The 23,124-nt window shown below is 37.5% G+C and overlaps 1 protein-coding gene across 3 annotated transcripts in view; it reads left to right on the forward strand.

The window, feature by feature from the left end:
- GMDS (GDP-mannose 4,6-dehydratase) overlaps nucleotides 1-23,124 on the forward strand; it is a 629,590-nt gene that overhangs the window by 142,294 nt on the left and 464,172 nt on the right. For all 3 annotated transcript variants that reach the window (XM_043590959.1, XM_043590960.1, XM_043590961.1), the window contains exons 2-4: nucleotides 9,266-9,310; nucleotides 18,669-18,756; nucleotides 20,597-20,706. In XM_043590959.1, coding sequence (XP_043446894.1) covers nucleotides 9,266-9,310; nucleotides 18,669-18,756; nucleotides 20,597-20,706 — 243 coding nt within the window. The remainder of the gene's footprint in view (nucleotides 1-9,265; nucleotides 9,311-18,668; nucleotides 18,757-20,596; nucleotides 20,707-23,124) is intronic.

Genomic DNA, 23,124 nt, shown 5'->3' on the forward strand with positions numbered 1-23,124 from the left:
CCAGGCTCCGAGCCATCAGCCCAGAGCCTGACGCGGGGCTTGAACTCACGGACCGCGAGATCGTGACCTGGCTGAAGTCGGACGCTTAACCGACTGCGCCACCCAGGCGCCCCCCCAAATGGTTTTTAATAACTTCTTTGGGTGGTAGAACCCAAAGCACAATATTAGCACAACTTAACAAGTAAATGGAGAGATTTCCTAGCCACAAACTGAATGGACTGAACCTACCCACAGACCGGACAATCCAGGGGAATCAACATTGTTCATGGTAGGACCTCTGTGATTTACGGTCATTCCTACAATACTTTGTTCTTTGTCCTCTGGCTCTTAAAGTTAGTTGGCTTTATTAGTTTTATGATATGCAGCTTTCGGGGTAGATGCTTACAAATTTCTCCATTTATACCTGTGTACATATGCTTGAATTTTATCTGTTTCAGTGATTTCAAGTTATGTAAATCACAGTAAATCACAGTTCATATTTTGTATCTTTCTTCAGTGATTTACAATATCTCCAGGGTGATGGATATTCCATGGTTGCAGAGCAGATCTGAAATGCATCAGGGAGCCTATAAGTGACATTTCTGTCATAGTATATATTTTAGAAACAGTCTAACTAGATTGTGCCAATAACTTAACCCTGAAAGAAATTAGGTTAAAAGAACATTTGTAAATAGTTAAACTCTGCTTGTTACCAACAGTGACATTTTAGTAACAACCTGTTAAATGAATTTGCAGTAAGATAGGGAAAGATAGAGACATCAATATATGTGTATTCTTTTGTTATTTATGACCTTTTTAAAGCTGTAAACAAAAGGACATTTGTTTCGTCTTCCTCCCTTAGCCAGGACACAAATTATAAAAAGAAATGTATAAGGAAGTGTTAATAAATCAGGTAAATACTAAAATTTCATAATTCTTCTCTTTTCAGTACAAAGAAATTTAAAGTTTTTCATTAAGCATGGACTTGAACACTGGACAAAGTATAGCACTGTTTTAGTTTTGAGTACCTGTAAAAAATCCTTTCCTGTATAAATCACTTGGATGAATAGAACTACATAAGCGTATACTTTGCAAAGAAACAGGCTTTAATTGTATAGAATGTCACTTTGAGAGATAATGAGAAAGGGAAAAGGAAAGAGAGGAACTCTGTTTTCAAAATCTGTATATATATATTTACTACAAAGAAGTTATTATTTAAGCATGAAGTTTACTGGTGATTTATTATTGATTTCCCTACAGATCTGTCCAAATCTTTATCAATGTATTTGGAACGCTGAGTTATAAAAACTTTCAGTTAGTATATTGTTCTAAACTTGAAAGGAGTTAATTCACACCAGCACTGAATGGCCAGTTAGGTAGATATTTAAAAGGATTTCGACAGGGATATGTTTCTTGTATTTCCTCCCCCCCCCCGCCTTGATTTCATGCTCAAGTGTGATGATTTATTTCTCCGGGGAAGTCTGCCATCCAGTATAGAAGAGGTCAATATGGTAGTATTTCATAGCTTTTCTTTTATCTGTACAGCCTTGCCACCCTCTATGACTCATGCATCTACTGGTGTTCACTGATAGCAGAACATTTTGATTAGCTGCACAGGTTACCTGGTTACTGTTCTCAATCTGTCCACATGTGTGTTTGCTGATGTATGTGAAATGTGGAGGTCTGAGCCAGTGTTGGAGCATAATCCTATCTAGGCCAGGAAATGCCTGGCTTCCCAGATACTTCTCAGAGCAATAGGGCATGGACTAAATCTCTTATTTCCTTCCTGTCCTTTATTCCATAACACCTATGGCCCAAGTGGATGTTTGATATTCACTAATCTGGGACAGTTCATATTGTTAATAAATTGTTTAGTGACCAAATTTTATGTTAAAACATCTGTCCATCATTATGGGGTCATTGATCCTGTTAGTGAAACAAATTGTAATAAATAATTCATTACGTGTGTGTGTGTGTGTGTGTGTGTGTGTGTGTAGATTACATATATATTTCAAATTCTTTTTCTGTTTACTGACATCTTGGGCAGGTTACTTGGTCTCAGCTCACCTCAGTTTGCTTATTTGTAAAATGGGGATAATAATAGTGCCAACTACATAGGGTTATTGTGAATATTTAAAAGTTAATGAATGTAAAACATTTAGTGCATGTCTGGCATATCTTATCTAAGTGGTATATAAGCACTTACTATTGTTATTAATATTATTTGTAGTAATAGTAAGTCATGTGAAGACTTTTTTTTTTTTAATCTCTGAAGGATAAAACTTCAGCATTAGTGAAGAATAGGAGAGTGGGAGAGAGAAAAACACAGGTTCAAACTAAAGGAGCTTACCCATTAAAAAAAGGAAAGCTAGTCCATGGGATACAGTATTCTTTGGGCATACTTATATTCATGTAGAGATGAAAGTTTGGCTCATTCTTGATGTGTCTACGTATTATGTACATCCAAACACACTTTAGGCTGTTAAAAAATGCCTTTATATTTCCTTTCGAGGCTTTTTAAAACATTTCTGGGACTGTGTGTGTGTGTGTGTGTGTGTGTGTTGTAATTCTAATTATGTAGTTAAAAATTGTCTTTCTATACCTTATTAATAATTGTTTCCTTTCTACCTTCTTTTGTTAACCCTTTAATCCCATTTTCCTTAAAGCATTTGTCTAATTACAGAAATTTATTTTACTATGTTGAAGTTAACAATATTACAAATGCTGGGTTGCGCAAATTTAGCTGGAATTCATATTTTGGTGTTTGCATTCTTCTTTGGTCATTAAACCAAGAACGTGCAACAATCATTTGCAATTTGAAAAGAACATGTATTTTAAACCAGCTAATTATGGGAGTTCTATCACTGAAAATCAGTTAATCTGTTTCAAAATACTTTTTTGAGTAGCTTATATTAGAGAGGAAAATTAATTTTATGAGTGTTCTAGATACTAACAAGAACAAATCAATTGGCAAAATACAGCCTACTAGAAAAGTGGATAGGGGCGCCTGGGTGGCGCATTCGGTTAAGCGTCCGACTTCAGCCAGGTCACAATCTCGCGGTCCGGGAGTTGGAGCCCTGCGTTAGACTCTGGGCTGATGGCTCAGAGCCTGGAGCCTGTTTCCGATTCTGTGTCTCCCTCTCTCTCTGCCCCTCCCCCGTTCATGCTCTGTCTCTCTCTGTCCCAAAAATAAATAAAGGTTGAAAAAAAATTAAAAAAAAAGTGGATAAAAAATAGAAAAAATAAGGATAGTTCCTAGAAGAAATAGTATATATGATCACAAACAAAAAACTCTTCAGTCTTAAGACTAGCCAAAAAATGAAAAGAAAAACATCATTTTTAACCTGTCAAACTGGAAAAAAAAATGTTTGTAAAATTAACCTTTTGGGTCATTTTTTTCTTTGTGATATTTTTTCTTCAGCAAATCTTTTTTTAAAAATTTACCATGGACACAAGACTTAACATTACAGTCATATGTAGGATTATTGGAGATATCTGGCTTCTTTTTAAAATGTTGCTTTTAATCTAGTTCATGATGGTTTACTGGAAAGTCTTGTGTTTGGCAACAGAGCTGCTGTATATGTGTATATATATATATATATATATATATATATATATATATATGTATGAGGTGTATGTGCAAGCACTTCACACCTGTTTGAAGGGCTCTTTCCCTGGCAAATAGTCAGAGGGAATGGGTGGTTACAGGAAGAATATCTTAGCTGCTGGGCACAATACATTTTTTATTGTTCAGAGTTTGTTGATAGCGTTTCTAGATTACAGTGCTCCTCTCTAACAGGAAGTAAATCACAAAAAGTGAAAGTCCGTTTTTCTGTGGCAGTGGCTTTTATGGGGAAATAATTGTTAATTTTGAAAGACTACTTGGGTAGCTCAGGTTGGCTTGGGCTCAAGTTATGATCTCGCGGTCCGTGAGTTCAAGCCCCACATGAGGCTCTGAGCTGACAGCTCAGAGCTGGGAGCCTGCCCAAGATTCTGTATCTCTCTCTCTTTTTCTCTCTCTCTGCCCCTCCCCAGCTTGTATTCTGTCTCAAAAATAAATAAATAAACATTTAAAAAAAATAAAAGACTATGGGAATTGGGAATTATTTATGTTTTAAATATTGATAATATCCTCGTTTCCTGTCTACCACTCAGTTAGTTTTCACTCCACTGATAATTGTTTGCTGTATTCTTGTTCTTCACTTGGAAGTGCATTAGTGTATTTTACTTGGTTCTCAACTGTAGACATTAGTCCATTCTCTTCTTTTTAGATTTTTTTGTGACACACACACACACACACACACACACACACACACACACACGTGTGAGTGGAGGAGGGGCAGAGAGAGAGAGAGAGAGAGAGAGAGAGAGAGAGAGAGAGAGAATCCCAAGCCGACTCCACGCTGTCAGCACAGAGCCAGAAGCAGGGTTCAATCTCACGACCATGAGGTCATTACCTGAGCTGAAATCAAGAGTTGGATGCTTAACTGACTGAGCCACCCAGGTGCCCCTACATTTTTTTGCAGTAGTTTTTAGTGAAAAATTCTGAGGCCTGGGAGTTGAAGACTGTTTTTTTTTCTTTCTTTCTATTTTTTGCGTGTAGATTTTGCTACTTCCGTACTGTGTGACTCTACATTAAACATTTAACTGTTTTGAATCTCAATTTCCTGACCTGTAAAATGAGAGAGTTGGATTAATTAATCCCTATGGTCTTTTGAATTCTGTGAGTTTGACAAAGATTTTATGCAGTGATTTGTGTTACAAACATGAGCCAAGTGAAAATACTTTTCAAGTATATTCTGCTTCTGCATTCTTCATATTATGTGGCTAATCTTCCCATTGGAAGTTTTCATTCTAATTCTAAACTGCATCTTCCATTAATCATTGAGCTGTTTGCATTTCTTTTATGGGGAGGTACAGATTACTTTGATATTGTAATTGCTATTAGCTGAAAAGATGCTTATTTTAGTGTAATTAGAATTTGTAGAATTAAAGAACATAAAGGGCAGCATAAATTGGTGTTCTCTCTCCTTCCAGAAGGGATATTCTATTTCCTAATGCTTGAGATGGTCTAAACAAAGAAATTCATGTGTTAGTGGCATGAATTCTTTAGCCCAATACTACTTATTCTGTTCAAAGAAGCTGCCAATTGGTTCTTAGGCAGAAACACACAGTATAATTTAGCATGCAGTTCAGAGGAACCGCTTCGCAAATTGCATACAAGAAAGTGTCCTTTTCATTTGTTCTTCTGTACTATAAGTGCATCCATGTTTGAAGAGAAAAGAGAAATGCTAGTCTCCTCTGTAGGAAGGTAGACTGCCTGGCACATACGTGCTTGGATGTGGGCTAGATTAGAGGATCAGTCGGTGCTTAATATAGCCTTCGGTGGCCATTGGGAGAAGGGGTTAGCTTTCTTTACTTCCTTCAGCTTTTTATAGTTGTGAAATTTTAGGGAATTTTAATGCTACAGTCAAAATAGGATTGAATTAGAGGCGCCGGGGTGGCTCAGCTGGTTAAGCATCTGACTTTGGCTCATCCAACTTTGGAATCCTGCGTTGGGCTCTGTGCTGACAGCTCAGAGCCTGGAGCCTGCTTCGGATTCTGTGTCTCCATCTTTCTGCCCTTCCCCCCACTCATGTTCTGTCTGTCTCTCTGTCTCTCACAAAAATAAACATTAAAAAAAAATTTAAAAACAAGATAGGATTGGATTAATTTTTGCAATTACTCTTTATTTTTATGGGTGTTTATCTAAAATATTTCTGAATACTCCATGAAAGGTAAAAAACCAGAGATACCCAAGTATAGGGACTATAGGCATCAGGCACACCTAAATCTGGCACTTTTGGTCCTTGGTCATTGGCCCCACCTCCTTGGCTCTAGAGCACCAAACAGTAAATACATCCACAGCCAATCCAAGTCCATCTTCAAACAACATTATACTGTTTCCTGTGTGGAGCATACACCCAAACAAAACCTGAGAAATCTCAGGTGCTGTGTATGGTCTCCTTCCTCTGAGCTCTGGAATGTTCTAAAATTAGTTTACTTAATCAAAACTAGAAGCACTGATTAATCCATAAAGCACTGTGTAATGGAAAATGACTAAATTAATTTGATTTAAAAGTAAACCCATTATGGTCTTTCATTATTTTGTTAGATTTTGACATGTTTTCGTATATCCCAGGTGTAGGAGGGTGAGGAAGAAGGTTGTTTTCTAGGTCAAAATTACAGGAGACTTGGATTCTAGTCCTGGCTTTGCCTCTGTAGTGTGATATTAGGCAAAATGACTATCTTCACATGCCTCATTTACCTAAGATGTAGTGGCTCTTGCTTTCCAGGCTGAGTTCTTGCAAGAATAAGATAGAAAATGTTTTTGTGTCTTGAAAATGTTATAGCCATGGTGATTACTCAGATCTGTATAGCATTTAATACAAAATGGAAACCCTTAATTACCTTAATGTGTGCAAAATTAAATGTAAAAGAGTCACAAATGGGACATTGTCTCTCCAATTAAAAAGTTTTCTATAACAAGGATTGAACCCAGGCTGGAATTTGTACCAAATTAATTGTGTTCATAGTAAGTGAGTTGGAAATTCAGTTCATTTAGTTCCTTGTTTTCTGGGGGATTAAGAATCAGAATTTTTTTTTTTGAAAAATTTTTTTTTCAACGTTTATTTATTTTTGGAACAGAGAGAGACAGAGCATGAACAGGGGAGGGGCAGAGAGAGAGGGAGACACAGAATTGGAAACAGGCTCCAGGCTCTGAGCCATCAGCCCAGAGCCTGACGTGGGGCTCGAACTCACGGGCCGCGAGATCGTGACCTGGCTGAAGTCGGACGCTTAACCGACTGCGCCACCCAGGCGCCCCAAGAATCAGAATTTTTAATGTTGGTCATAGGTTCTCAGTTGCCATGACATTTCAGTCGTTAGTCTGATTGAAGCCTTCTCCAACAACCCTGTTCTTCTAGAGGAGGCAGAAAAAATGATCTTGTTGGCTTGGCTGACGCCTGCCTGTTTAGAAACTGTGTCTCCCTGTGGAGTCCCCTCAGGGGCCTGGGAAGAGGACAAGGGGAGGCCAGCTGGGCTGCCTAGGCCAGAGACCAAGAGCCTTTGCTCTGCTCCATTTCCCACTCATTGTGCAGCCCAGGCCCTATCACTTGAGAGACCTGGCAAGGAAGTCAGGAGGAAGTGAGTGCCCTGCTGTTTCAGAATGTTCCAGTGTGGTTGGAAAGTTTGAGAAGGGCCCTGGGTGAGAAGAACAAGACCTTATTGACAGGGTTCAGGCCTGATCAGTTCTGTTTCACATCAGCTTTCTGAATAATCACAGCCCTCCCAGCCCCCCTGGATCTCTAGCACTTTCACCTCTGCCTTTTTTTTTTTGAAACATTGTATGTAGCCATGGTAGAACACAAAGCGCTTTAAATTTTTATTCCAAAGAGGAATTATGAAAGATGAAAAGTATAGTGTTGCCTGCTTCAAAATGACAACACTAACACCAGCACCAAAACAAAACTTCATATTTTGTAGGGTTTTCCAGACTACTGTAAAATTATTCCTCTTATTGTAAATGCTTTTTCTATTAAGCTGTTTTCTCATTGATTGATTTGTAAGACTACTCATTATTCTTACATTTCTGTTGGTCTGTTCTAGTCTGAATTGTTCAGCCCTCTTATCTGATTTAGTTTGCATGTTGGGTATTTAAAAACTGTGTAATTGTATGTAAATCATAAGATTGAGAGGAAAAGGAATATGTTAAACAATTTCTCTTCTCTACATGAGTCTATAAAACAGAATATTTATGTCAAGTCAGAAGAAAATCTGCTGGTGGTTTTAATGAACCACAAAATGTGTCCCTTGTATACCTTGCCTTGTCATCCTGCCTGAATTTATGTGTGACTCTGCATTAATGTAGTAAACACTCTTTTGGCAGTCCTGTCATTTTCAGGACCCGTAGGGTGTCTCCAATTCCAGCTTTAAGCCAACTAATGACAATAATAAGACTTGCTTCACTTTTCTTTTTCCTGGAATGTCTGGTAGGAACTTTTGAAGCTCAGAGGGATATTGTAAACTTTTTCAAAGTGAAGAAACCAAATATCCCCAGCTACTTTTGAGTACACAAATATCCAGTAGTTGGAGCCTCCCATTTTTATGTTTAAGTCTGGATAGGATGGAGGGGACCTACCCAGGCTGAAAGCAGGTGGGCAGTTAACAGGTTTTACTGCAAAGTGTCTATCCAACTCATATTTTGAGCAAGGCTGGTAGCTTTTTTATAGTACCTCTAGAACAGTGATTTCTCACCTTTTGGTCTCTTAATAGTTTTATTAGAAGACTCTCGTACTTCCTTTCCCTAAACCTGGCACATAAAATATTTTAGTTTAAATGACACTCTTCCTTATCTAGAAATTTTTACAAGAGTTATTAAAAGCCAGTCGAGAATCTTTGTGTTTAGTCAGATACCTTCATCCTAATGTAGGGATTAACTGCATGATTTAAGATGCATTCTTTCTATTTTGTAAAAAATAAACATCCTTCTTTTATTTAAAGTTTATGTGTGTATATGCATACATATTCAGTGATAATAACACAAATCTGATTGTGTTTATCCCCCTCTCCCAAAAGTCTTTTGTTGCCGAACTTTCCAGAACCCCTGAGTTAGAAGCCAACTCCCACCAGTGCCTAGAAAGCCTTCTCCCACGAAAGTACTCATCTTCCTCCTTTCCACTATGGTGTCTTTTTTCAATAACATTAACACTCTTGTGCTCCCTGCCTCCTCCTCACACTCACCCTGCCTTCTCCCCAAGTCCCCACAGCTCTCATCTAATTCTTCCCCAGTGATTCCTTTTTTACAACCACCCAGAATTAGTCTTATTCCTATATGTTCCTGTAGTACCAAGGACTTCTGCTTTGCTACATATACTTTGCATAGTAAAGTGGAAAAACCTAAACCCAAATCCATGTGAATCTTAAGTGTCATGTTCTCTCTGTTGCCCCATATTATCTCCCCAGATTTTGTTTCTTACTCCATGAATAGGACAATGATAACATTTTACTGTGCTGCTTTGGTGCTCAAATGAAATAATGTCTATGAAAATGCTCAAGGAATAGTAGAAAGTTGATCATTATTCTGTTTTTACCATCATTATCTGTATTATTTTTATTTTGGTTGCCATGATCCTTAATTTAAGTTCATATAGCCTCTTCAGTGCTTTTCTCAAAACTCTCAGTTTTGGCTGCCTTCTCTCCTCGCCATGATGAATCTGACAGTTGTCAATTTTCCTTCCCTTCCCAGGATGGTTCATACTTGGCTGAGTTCCTGCTGGAGAAAGGCTACGAGGTGAGTGACTCAGTGAGCAAGCACAGGCTGGTGGAATCACTTGGACGCAGTGGCCTCCTGCTTCCTCTGCCGTAGTCCTCCTGTGTGTGTTTTCCACTGAAACTCTGATAACAAGTCAAAATCAGGGGAAGAATGTGCCGCTTGGCTTGTAACCATGCCAGCTCATTGTGCTATTTATCTGTTGGTGAGCACTGGTGGCTTCCCCCTGTTCCTTAGTGTTTAACTGCTTTGCACGCTTCCCACATTCTTAGATAAAACAGCAATCTGTGTAAGCTAAAAGCTATAATATTATTAGGGTTAATTTATGATGTAATGTGTTACATAAAAAAAAAGTCTCGCAGTGAAGTCACTTAATTCGGAAATTGCACAGAGCAATAAAAACTAAGCTGATCTTTGGCAAGCTTGAATGAAACATTTACACTCAGAGGTTTTTGCTTTCTAATAGGCAGCCATATATTTTATGGAGGCTGAAACTTCTGGGTTTGCTGGCGTCATCATCATTGTCGTCATCTTTTTCTCCTCTTTTGTCCTCTCCTTCAACACTGACTGCTTTCCTTAAAGGAAACCGGAATTTTACATATTGAATTTGATATAACCCCATGTATATATCTTACCTTTTTAAAGAACAGTTCTCAGATATATACATCTATGTAAATTCATGTTACACAGAGAAGAAAAACCTATACAGTGACCCATATGCTCTGGGCTGATCTGGGAGTGTTTATGTTAATAAATTTGAATTCTCTGGATTATTCTAATTGTAGGTGTACTGTTTTAAAAAATGTGCATGGTGGGCAGATGGAAAAACAACAGCAAGGAATTTGGCATCTAAATGCCAACAGGATTTGGGGCGCCTGGGTGGCGCAGTCGGTTAAGCGTCCGACTTCAGCCAGGTCACGATCTCGCGGTCCGGGAGTTCGAGCCCCGTGTCAGGCTCTGGGCTGATGGCTCAGAGCCTGGAGCCTGTTTCCGATTCTGTGTCTCCCTCTCTCTCTGCCCCTCGCCCGTTCATGCTCTGTCTCTCTCTGTCCCAAAAATAAATAAACGTTGAAAAAAAAATTAAAAAAAAATAAATAAATGCCAACAGGATTTGCTGAAAAGGAAACTAACTTTCTTACTATAACTCATAATCTTTTCTGAGAGCCTTGACTTTTAGACTTTAAGAAGTAATAGCAGATATGTTTAGCACCTTCTATTTCCTTACCTAGCCAGCTAGTTTTATATTTTGCAAAAATAATAAAATAAGACAACTATAATTATGAAAGTGTACATGTGCACTTATGTTCATATGCAAAGATTTCCTATAATAATTGAGTGATAAATACATATTCTTTAAAGCAGAGAATTTTAGAGTAGATCATATGTAATATAGAAGAGTTAGTTTTAGATAAAGACTGGTATTTATTTAGACTACATTAACTTAGTGCTTTGGTAAGTCTAAAAGGGAAGGATTAGCAGAGAGACTTACTCTGTTTCAGGTGCTGGCACTGGCTGAGAGGTGTTTGGTAGCTAGAGAGGAGTTAGTGATTTGGCTGTGTATCAAGTGAACCAAGAGAAGGAAATTTGTGAGTAAGAGTTGATGGGGTTCAGGATGTGCTACCTCAAAATATGGCACCTCAGCATATTGAATATTTTAAGCTGAAGCAGTTTGAGAAAATAGTGGAAGTTGGAGAAAATAGAAGGAGTTTGAGAAAACTGTAGAAGTTCTTCCTGTTAATCTTTTTTGGTTTAATGTGGAGGAGGAAAAAATTTTTCCTCAACTCTCTTAGGGTCCCTGTCTGGGTCTGAAAATTAAACTGAGAAGCATGCAAATTTATTTAATGTAAGTTTTATGTGACATGGAAACCTTCATAAAGAAATGAAGATCCAAAGAAACTGTTAAGGCTAGGTATGTTTATGTTAGGTTCGATGGAGAGTGGATGGTCATGGAGAAATATGACAGGTCAGGCAGTATGATGTGAATATAATAAATAGGGGAAAACTTAACAAGATTTGTTTATTTGAATTCTTGTTGGCATCCCCTTGTCTTCAGAGACAAGGATGCTCCTTTTCTCCAGTTATAGGGTGGATACCTCTCACTAGAGGGTGTCGTGACTGTTTCAGGGGAGAAGAGCAGGGGGAAGGTTAGAGTGACTTTCCTGCTTCTACTGTTTTCTCACATTCCTTCAGCTTAAAATATTCCATACACCAAGATGCCATATTTTGGGGTAGCGTGTCCTGAACCCCATCATGGTCATTGCAGTTTTGAACAGTGAGGTGATATGTCAGACAGAAAGCTTAAGCTGTGTGGTGTTGAAATTTACTTCCAAGGTGGACATGGGGGACTAAGACATGGGTGAGGATGGTGGCAACAAGTTGTATCCACAGCTAGCCCAGAGGAAAATGGAGCAGGCATGGCAGCGTGAGGTGGAGTTGTCACTGTGAAAATGTGGTGGACTAGTGATAGGGCCTAGGGTTAATCTCGATATGGTAGATGGTGAACGGTCTCAGCATGATGCTGCTGTTAGTATTACTAGAAATGGCTGGGAAGAAGACCTGCAGAGGGACATGCGAAGCTCCATTTAGGTGGCTCGTTAAGGAACTAGCAGACTTGAGAAGATGTTCCTAAGTGGTTGACAGACATAGAAATAAATATAATGAGAACCTCGGACTGCCAGGTGAGCTACAAATGTTTTTGTTACGTTGACATTTGAAATTATAACAGCATATTTGATTATGATAAACGCAACAGAAGGTTCACTTGGCAAATCACAGTTAATGAGAGGAATGAATCATTGAAACAATGATTGACCAGGGAAGGGAGATTTAGGAGTGAGATCCATAAATTGATAGAGGGAGATACTACAGACAGTACAGGTAGAAGGTATAGAGCTACAAAGCATAATCAGAAATGATTCCTCTTCATAGTCCAGGGGAAATACGACTTTTGTAGGAATAGGGGAATGAAAGGGTGTTTATCCATATTGTATTCAATTTTAATAGGCTGCTGTCTTCAATTTTAAGACATGGATATAATTGTAGGATAAGCTATTAAGGGAAATCTAATAGTGGCACAGACTTCATCTTTTTGTGTTTAGGTTGAAGTAAATATGAGGGTCATTTTTCAAAGGGGCTGCATTGGAAGTTTTCCTGAGTTATCAGCCAGCAGCCCCTGGTTGCTCAAGACCATGAGCAAAATAATAGGGCTAGTAAATTGCATGCACTAGGATTAAGAGGAGACACTTGTCTGTATCTGATTCCAGAGGGTCAACATCAGCAATTTGGATGAGCACAGACTTCTAACACAGCAGGTTCTCAACCTGTAGTATGCATCAGAACCACCCAGAGTACCCATTAAGATGTGGATGGCTGGTTCAGGGGTCTGGGAATCAGCCTTTCTAACAAGCCCCCAGGTGTGACTGATGGCTGCTCTCCTGGATCTTACGGTTTGAGAACAAGTATAACTAAAGGTTCAAATGAGATCATTTAATCACATGGTGAAGATGAACAGAATTTCTTAAGGTACCTTAATTTGTGGGGCTTTGCTTCTCTGAGCTATCATATTATTTTGAATTTATGCTTTGTATAAGGAATATCACTAGGATCAGAAATAACTGGAAACAATATGCTTTGGGGTAGCAGAGTATAACCCAGGAACAAATAAGCAATGGGAAAAAGAGCCATAGATTCTGTGAATAGGCTTGATAATGAGGCTGAGTTCTTCCTAGAGCAGAAAGGGGCAAACTTTAATTGGCTAGTAATGGCAAAGTCAGCCTTTCATTATGAAGAGGGGGAGGCATGGACTCTACAGAGAAGCAGTAGTCAACTGGAGCAGAGCAACCTGTTGAAGAACAGAGACAGGTTGGTGAGGTAATGATGATGGAGCCATGTAGGTAAAACTAAATCCTATCTATAGAATTAGCACAGCACAGTTACATATATTCCTTTACTTTTCTTTAGTCAAAAAAAAAAAAAAAGCAGAGTATAAAAGGATTGGCTAACTTTATATTTTTTTAATTTTTTTTAACGTTTATTTATTTTTGAGACAGAGAGAGACAGAGCATGAACGGGGGAGGGTCAGAAGAGAGGGAGACATAGAATCCAAACAGGCTCCAGGCTCTGAGCTGTCAGCACAGAGCCCGACGCGGGGCTCGAACTCACAGATTGTGAGATCATGACCTGAGCCGAAGTTGGCCGCTTAACTGACTGAGCCACCCAGGCGCCCCAGGATTGGCTAACTTTAAAGCAAAGATAGACATTTGCATATGACTTGAAAAGGAATATCTGGGGCGCCTGGGTGGCGCAGTCGGTTAAGCGTCCGACTTCAGCCAGGTCACGATCTCGCGGTCCGGGAGTTCGAGCCCCGCGTCGGGCTCTGGGCTGATGGCTCAGAGCCTGGAGCCTGTTTCCGATTCTGTGTCTCCCTCTCTCTCTCTGCCCCTCCCCGATCATGCTCTGTCTCTCTCTGTCCCAAAAATAAATAAACGTTGAAAAAAAAATTAAAAAAAAAAAAAAGAAAAGGAATATCATATATTAATAGACTGATTAGTTATTGTTAATTACCTTCTGTGACCTCACATATTAGATTCCTGAAGCAGTGGGCCCTGGCCTTCTAATGTGGCCACTGAAATCCATGCATTTGATCATGCTCTGAATGATATAACATAAGAAAGTAAAGGATTGCTTTATTCCTGGTTCAGTTCTCATTGAGAAGAGACTCTATTTAAAGTTTTAAACTTATAGTTTTTAATGTTGCTTTTTTCTTGAATTTTGCTTAACATTAAACATTAAAGAGAATGAATCACACACTTGTTTATTATTTATAGAATATAGTTGCCATATCATGATGAGGGAAATTCAGAATTGTCAGGTTTTATAGAAATTCACCCTTTAAAACCTCAAATATTTAATTCTACAGTTGTTAAAGTGCAAAGGATAATTCTCCCTTATAGTCTGTCAGCCAGCTCAGAGCCAGGAAGGTGAACAAGGAGGTCCAGCTTACAGTGGTGAGGAAGCCCTTAGGCTTGAACACTGAACAGCCTGTTTCCTACTCCTCCTTTGCCATTGGCAGCTCTGTGGCCTTGGGCAAGTCACTGGACCTCTCTAAGACTTAGGGTTTTGTTTTGTTTTGTTTTTTAGGTAAATGGGGATAATAAATGCATCTATTTCCTAAGGTTGTCTTGAAGATTTAGGTGAGACAAAAAGATGGAAAACAGTCCAGAGAAGCTCTGTGGGATCTATGGGGCTTTGGTTGATATAAGAGTAACAAGGTGACACAGTGCTTGATGCTGACAAGCCAGGGGATAGAGATTTTATAGAAGGCTCCTTAATCTAGTTCATTAATTAGCATTAGTGAAAGGTAGGCCTGTTAACATTTCCTAGGATCCTATCCCTGTATTCCTTCTTGCCATGAGGGGAAAAGAAGCATTGACAGAAGTGAAACTTCTTATGAAAGTTTCAAGTGCCTTTCTGTAATCACTGTTAGCAGATAAGCTAGCAACATACTTCTGTACCTATTTTGTACCCCAAAACACAGAAAAACCAGAAAAACAAAAGTCAAAGTTATATATTTAAAGAGCTAAAATATATCTGGGAGTAAATATATATAAATATATATATATATATATTTAATAATATGTATATATTTTAAAAGCTAAAATATATCTGGGAGTAAACGAAAAATTTATATTAAATAACATGGTAACAACTACAATACAACGTATCGAAATTTAAAATAAGGAATAGGTGAATTGTGGGTTTTCCTTCTAGGAAAGGAATTATAACCAGGGAGTATCAGGAAAACAGAAAGAAAATAGCATATAAGGATTATCCAGTTGTTATCTGGGAGATCATTTGTTACAACATGGAGTTCCTATGCATCCAATCATGATTGGTGAGAATCTATAAAATAATTTTTCTGGGTGAAAAGAGGCAAAAGTTTTTATGGATTTCATTTTGAAACATACTGAATGTTGGTAGAATGAACCATGTATATACTTTAACTTTACCACGTATATTAGCTGTGTGATCTCAGGCATTGTCCTCTCAGGCACTGTATTATAATCCTAATAATATTAGGAAGATTAAGTGATTTAATGTCTATAAAGAACAGTGTCTGGCACAGGGGTCATTGCCATGTACATATTAGCTATTGATGTTACCTATATTATCTATGCTTTTCAAAAGGCAAGTAGTATTAAACATACCTGGGAAACCATCCTTCCTTGGCTCCAAGAGAAATCTAGACACTGAAGAATTTGAAATCTAGTGGTTATAATTTTTCTGTTTTCTTGATCAAAATAACAAACATCCTGAAGGATTTGAAATCCAGTGGCAACAATTTTCGGTTTTTGTGATTGTAATAAATAAAGAAATGAGCAAGCATTTCTCTGTTATATTGCCTTATCTGAGTCTAGGTTTTGAAGTAAAATTAACTTTGTTCTGACATTGAGAGAACTCGAAATTTTCTTTTTCATCGTTTAGTTAAATGGAACATAAAATTTATTTGTCAAAATACTTATTTCTATTTAAGACATCGGTTTTTCAGAATTATATTTTGTTTTTGAACTACTATAACATAATAGTGATTTTGATTAAGTTTATATGGAGTCATTTTCAGCTCATTTATCTTTTCAGTTTGGTTTCCTAACTCCTCAGCTCCTTTCCCCCCAAAATCCTTATAAAAACAAACAACAACCGTGCATACATCCCTTCTGTAAAGAGAAAGCTGCTAATCTCAAATTCTTAACTAGATTATCCAGTTTGCACACATTTTGGCTTGTCTTAAAGTTTGTATTTCACCTGTCTCTGAAGCAGACAGACTCAGCTTTCATTAGTTCTTAGAATAATACTTGCTGTCATGTATTAAGCATTTGGCAGGTCTTTCTTTCTCTGTATACACATACCAAAAGTTGGGAGTAGGGGAAATTAAAACACATTGTGTGTGTGTGTGTGTGTGTGTGTGTGTGTGTGTTATAAAAAAACTTAGTGCTTAATGCTTTTGGTTATAAGTGTGACAGAAAGTCCTATGTTATTCATTTGCTGTGACTTTGTGTAGTTGTCTGATTTCGTACTGAATCCAGCAGTATCATTTGATATTTTTATCAGAGCCTTTAAAGCTTATATGCATTGTGTATTTATAAGGAGTTGCTCTTTGTTTTGGGCTGTTGGAATATGTGACTTACCCAGAATCCAGCGATCAAGAGAAAAAATAGACTAAATCATATTTTTATTATTACTTCATTATGAAAATTCAGTTGTCTTTAGAACATAGAAATTCCTTTATATCCAATGAAATAAAGCTCTACTTACATCTGAGAAATCTATGTTTCAGAAATAACTTGGTGGTCAATACCAATTTTGTTATGTATAAGTATGTATGTGAACTTGATTTTTATTAAACAAAAATTATTTGCTGAAATTGTTTGTTAAAATTGTTTGTAGAACAGTTCAACTTTACAATTAAGCTACAACCTGAAAAATTGGACCATGAAGTAGAATAATTCTAGGCTTGATGTGTTATTCTCTACTTTCAAATTAAGAAATGGATATGTGTATCCAAATCTCAATTTAGTGTTTCCTAGATTTTATTGTTTTTTTATTAAATTTTTTTAATGCTTATTTATTTTTGAGAGAGACAGAGTGCAAGTGGGGGAGGCGCACAGACAGAAGGAGACACAGAATATGAAGCAGGCTCCAGGCTCCTAGCTATCATCACAGAGCCTGACTCAGGGCTCAAACTCATGAACCTGAACCAAATCATGACCTGAACCAAAGTTGAATGCTCAGCTGACTGAGCCACCCAGGTGCCCCTACTGTTTTCCTCCTGAGATGTCAATGAAGTTTGAGATATTCAATTCTTTTTTTTATGACTTTTTTTTTTTTTTTTTTTTTTTTTTTTTTTTTTTTTTGGGACAGAGAGAGACAGAGCATGAACGGGGGAGGGGCAGAGAGAGAGGGAGACACAGAATCGGAAACAGGCTCCAGGCTCCGAGCCATCAGCCCAGAGCCCGACGCGGGGCTCGAACTCACGGACCGCGAGATTGTGACCTGGCTGAAGTCGGACGCTTAACCGACTGCGCCACCCAGGCGCCCCAGAGATATTCAATTCTTAAAGTATTTTCCTTTTTACCAAATTTTCTTGGGTTTAGTTCTTTTGGAAAATAGTGTGGATGAGTGCTTTTCTCTTTGGCTAAAGCAACTAACCAACAGAATTATTAATTGTGGGTGTGTTGTATCCTTTGAAGAAGTTAATTTCTCATGTATGCTGTATAAAATGACGGTGACATTTCTTTCTATTTGAAAGAAAGTCTTATGTGCTTATAATTCCACTCCCCCCCCCCAATTTGGAATATTTGAGTCATGCCAAGGATTAATTTTGGTTTGAAACAGACAGAAAACGATTGAGTGAAAATATAGAAGTGTATTCAGCTGCAAATGAGACTACTCAACTTCAGAAGGAACACTTCTAAAATAGGTGAAGGATTAAAACTGCCACCAGTAGAACTGGAACTTGGGCAGCTGGTGACATAAGCTCATATTAGCATTGGCAACACAAAGGGAGCAATCTTGACACCAGAAGGAAGTGAGACCAAGTCTTGAACAATTTCTCTTATGTATCAGACACAAATAGTCTTTTCTTCGGTATCAGACAGGTATGCATTCTTGTTCCAAGGACTTTATCCCACTGTCACACTTATTATGGTTAAGTCAAAGATAAAAATTAAAAAGTAAAAAATCCTTTTTTTATTTGAATTTGCTTCATGTGTTAAATCTAGTAGTATATAAGTCTTATTCCTAATCTGTGCTGTTTAGTTCTTTTCCACAAAGCTGCATTATAGGAGTTGCTGCCAGATTATATTAGTGCACCCATATATTTATTTATAATGAGGACATTGGAAGGACATGGTGGCATCAGAGCCTCGTGGCCTCATGCTTTGTGTTAAAGAGGCTGCAAGGCAGTTTTACCGATATGGCCTCGCATGGTCTGTCTTCAGTTTCAAACTCAAGAGATATTTTTGTCAGCAGGAGGGTTCTAAGTGTGTGTGTGTTTGGAAAAGGAGACATTTGAGTATCAGTAAGTAAGCATTTGCTGTGAAGTCGCATAATTATCTAATTACTTTTGTTGAGATTGCCAGTGAAAACACCACAGAGAGATGGAGGCACCATGCTGGTGGCTGGTGGGCAGTGGTTGGGGAGAAAGTAAGCAGTGGAACTATTTCTAACAAATTAAAAATAATGTTTATTAAAAAATAATAATGTTTATAAATAATAGTTATTTTCTCACAAGGTAAGCATTAACAAAAGAACTTTTGAGGTGCTTGTTAATCATCATTACATGTTTATAATTTCTTTTCTTTCCACACTATAAAAAACGAAGGTCCATGGAATTGTGCGGCGATCCAGTTCATTCAATACAGGTCGAATTGAACATCTGTATAAGAACCCCCAGGCTCATATTGAAGGAAGTAAGTCATTTTCTTTACTAAAATTTCTTTCTATAACTTCCTGTATTATGATAAGGTATTTTCAGATGTCATTTTTCTCAAAGCCCATCAAGTTGCAATTATTTACCGGTGAATTGCCTGTGTTGAATTCTATCTGCATGCTTTGAAAACTCTTCCATTGCTTGCTGCCCCTGGGCCACAGTGTCATCTTGGTTAGTCTGCTACAGGATATTGGTCAGGTGATACTGCTCAAGGAACCAAGAGTAGACATGCCTTTGATTGCCCTTCTCCAGGTGTCCTTATCCCCTCAAGTAAGATCAGGTCCATATTCTCAGAACACTCCTTTACTTTTTATGTTTGGTCTAATGTAATCAAGCCAAGTAATCTTTGTACATGTATTTAATTTTTAAAATAATTTGTGAAGACAGGTCCAAAAACAAATGGCAATCAAAACTATATTTAATTGCTTTGCAGATCATTGCAGTTGCATGTTTTTTTGTTATTAAAATTGCCTGAATGTAGCCATATAGTCTACATAGCACAGTCACAGAGTTTTCTCATTTGCTCTTTACAGCAGCTCCTAAACTTGTGAGTGAAACCATTTTACAGATAAGGAAATGGAGGCAGAGGGAGGTTGTAACTTTATTTGAGGTCATACACCATGTAAAAGACAGAGCTAGGACCAGGACACTGGGTTTTTAAACTCCAAGTTCAGCCAGCTCTGCTTGTCCAGTTTTTCCAGCTGGCAGGGATGATTCCGTCAGTTTGTAAAGCATAAGTCATTTTGTATTCATTTCAGAGCATCGAATACTTGGAGTTTTGGGTTACTTGTACAAGTAGTGACATCATCAGGAAGATGATCTAGTTGTCTCCACTAAAGGCTTTTCACCTTTATATTTAGTTATTTTTAGTGTATCCTCCTTGAAAATTATGATCATTTTTGTGCAAAGTGAAGAATGGCACTGCCATTGGATCTAAACATAGATTAGTATTATGTACAAATAATGTAAATATCAAGCTAGCAAATTGCCCATCTACAATGTGTCAAATTCTTATAGTAATGAAGTCAGTGTACGGATCTACTGAGACTTAGGGTTAGAATAGGCCAGTTGTTCTTTAATCAATTATGTCACTACATCACTCATTTCATGGATGGCTTAAGGATTCATGTTTGTGAAGTACTTAAAAATCACCAGGTAAAAGCATCTGATTCACTATTACCCAGTGTATTACAGAGTTCCTTAGAGAATATATACATTAGTGTGAGATTTTCTTTATCTGAATATCACTCTTATGTAACATACCTTACAACTATCTGGGAACCATAAGATTCATTAATTGTATAATATCTGCCTTCTGTCTTGATATGACTTTTATTTTTTAATTAATTGATTAATCTTTTATTTTTTAAATGTTTATTTTGTGTGTATGAGAGAGCGAGAGCGAGAGAGAGAGAACACAGAAGTGGGGGATGGACAGAGAGAATGGGAGAGAGAGAATCCCAAGCAGTCTCCTTGCTGTCCATATAGAGCCTGATGTGGGGCTTGATCTCACAAACTGTGAGGTCATGACCTGAGTTGGAATGGAGTTGGACACTTAACCAACTGAGCCACCCAGGTGCCCCTTGATATGATTTTTTTAAAACGTTCTTTTGAGTTTTTAAAAATCCTCTTTAGACATAGGCAACACATGTGAATAGCTTTCTACTCTTTAGGTTCTTTAAAGATGAGAGTTATTCTCTGCTACTCCAAAACCAGTCTGGTTTTCAGACATTTAGAATATACATTTCCATTTTGATATTTTTAAAAATTGGGCTCTTGTTGTTTTCTTCTATCTGATGGTATGTTTTTGAATTCTAAAGACATGAAGTTGCACTATGGTGATCTCACTGACAGTACCTGCCTTGTGAAGATCATTAATGAAGTAAAGCCTACGGAGATCTACAACCTTGGAGCCCAGAGTCATGTTAAAGTAAGCCATTTTCACAGTCACATTTCTTTGCTGTGTTCTTGAGTTGTTCTGTATTTTGTCTGTTGTTTCTTAATACAATAATACAGGCGCTGCTCCTAGTCTTCAAGTTTAATTAATGAATCTGATAGAAATACTAATACTTTTTAGAAGTGTATTCTGTTATTGAATGATATAAAATCTTACTGCTAACATTAAAATAGCAGTATTCCTTTATTTTGGATTGATCTTGTAGTCTGTTCTCTGCCATTTCAAATCACATTGTGAATGAAGTGTTTTGTTAAACTATTGAAAAATGTAACTCAATAAAACTTCTATTTTAATATTAATTTTTGGTAGTGGTTATATTATTGGCTGAGAAAGTAATATTTTTGAGTTAAATAATATGTTAAAATTAACTGAATTAACTTTTTATTGTAAGTAGTAAAAATCATGGGAAGAAAAGCCTCTTGTCTCCTTAGTATGATACAGCTAATGTTGATTTTTTTTTCCCTTAATTCAGATTCTCCGGTAGTCTACCTACCTCTCTTTAGTTTTTCTTTCTGGAAAAAATTGCAGTAAACCTGAGTAGCCCATTCCTAGGGCTCCACTAATCTCCTTAATTCAAGTTTTTGTTATATTCACTTGAGTGAGCGAAATCTGAAGCCAGGAATGATATGAATTCTATTTAGATATTTATTCAATCAGGATAGTGGAGCTTAGAAATAAAAGCAAATAACTCTAAGTTAAAACAGTCCCTCTCTCCCCCCAAATCAGAGAATCTATCACTGATTTTTTCTGTTCAATGAATGAATTCAGCAGTCTTATTTCAGAATTGTATTCCTTTATATCCCCAACTCTGGCACAGTGGAAGCTATATGTCTCAGTTAGTTTAAGGGACAAATTATAAGTTTCTAAATAAAATGAAACAGGTGTGAACATAGTGAGAGAAACATAATGGTAGGCCCAGTCTTATAATTGATATCAAATTTAAAAATAGTGTATAAATTCTCATAATGTACATTTTTCTCTCAAATATTAACCTTGACAGATAGCTACATATTAGTAAAGATGCTTCTTATCTGTGCTGTCTAGGAAAAAAATGTTTTTCCTTTCTTAATCTCTGATGATACTGTCCTATATCCAGCATTAAGCTTTGGGCTGTGAAAATTATCAAGGTTTTTCAGTTAGAGCAGAGCTGGTTTTCTAAATGATTCTGAATGTATTTTCTCATTTTGAAAGGGTATCTTATGCATACTATGCCTGGAGAGATTATCACCTGTCTTTTCTATAGAGACATAGTGGCTCTCTTTATCACTCCAGGAATGAAGACTATTTATCCCTAACTGGAACAATCAGTCCATCTTCCACATTGTAATTTATCTAGCTGCTTTTTGGCCTTCCTCACCAAAATGAGAGTATCTTCCAGGCAAAATAGAATGTTTTGGAATGAATCCTCTGTTAATCAACTTCCTTTAGATTAAGAACTTTACTTTGTGATTCTAGATAGTTTCTCACCCCTGGGGCTATAAACTGGCATGGTGGGAAGCTAAAGGAAATTTTATGGAAATTTATTTATAGAAAGTCTTCCCCTGTCACTTTAGAATTAAATGGATCAGGCTTCTTTTTCCAAAAAGTTCAAAAAGTTAGTTGTACTTTTCTTACTTGAGTGAGCCTGTTACTGTGTGGTTATTATTCTGGAGTGGTTGTACTGTAAGTGTAGAAAGTGTAGGAGACTGAGTTGTTTCATTCAAAGTTGCTATGTATGTGAAGTTTATCTGTTTTCATTGTGTTTTGCCGGCTTCACCTAAAGGCCAGTTAATTGGCAGAAATGGTGTCTAATTGAATATGAATCTTGCTTTGTCAGATAATTTAGCCCTTTAACAAATATTTGCATGCATGGTGGAATAGAGGATACTTCTGTCACGGAGGGTCTAAACTTTTGTAGAGGTGATTTGTGGCAAGTGACAGAGGCTGGCACTAGTATCTTAGAGTCTTTAGAGAAGGGTGAGAGAGAACTTCAGTCTGAAGAGATTCAAGGAGAAGATTTAGGGAGGAAATTTGCAGACATAGTGGGAACTGGCAGTTGAAATGGAGGCAGTAATGTAAGTCTAAGAGTCAGAAGTGAGAAAACTTGGGACACATTTTTAACATGATAAGCATTCCAGATTGAGCGAAAAATTTGTTGAAAAATGGGACATAAGGCTCTGTAGATAGTTGGGCTACCTTTCAGTAGCCTCTGCATATTTAAAAAATTTTTTTTTAATTTTTATTTATTTTTGAGAGAGAGAGAAAGAGTGTGAGCTAAGAAGGGGCTGAGAGAGAGAGAGGGAGACACAGAATCTGAAGCAGGCTCCAGGCTCTGAGCTGTCAGCACAGAGCCCGACATGGGGCTCAAACCCACATACTGTGAGGTCATGACCTGAGCTGAAGTCTGGTGGT

This window comes from Prionailurus bengalensis, chromosome B2 (assembly GCF_016509475.1).
Source record: "Prionailurus bengalensis isolate Pbe53 chromosome B2, Fcat_Pben_1.1_paternal_pri, whole genome shotgun sequence".
Classification (NCBI taxonomy): domain Eukaryota; kingdom Metazoa; phylum Chordata; class Mammalia; order Carnivora; family Felidae; genus Prionailurus; species Prionailurus bengalensis.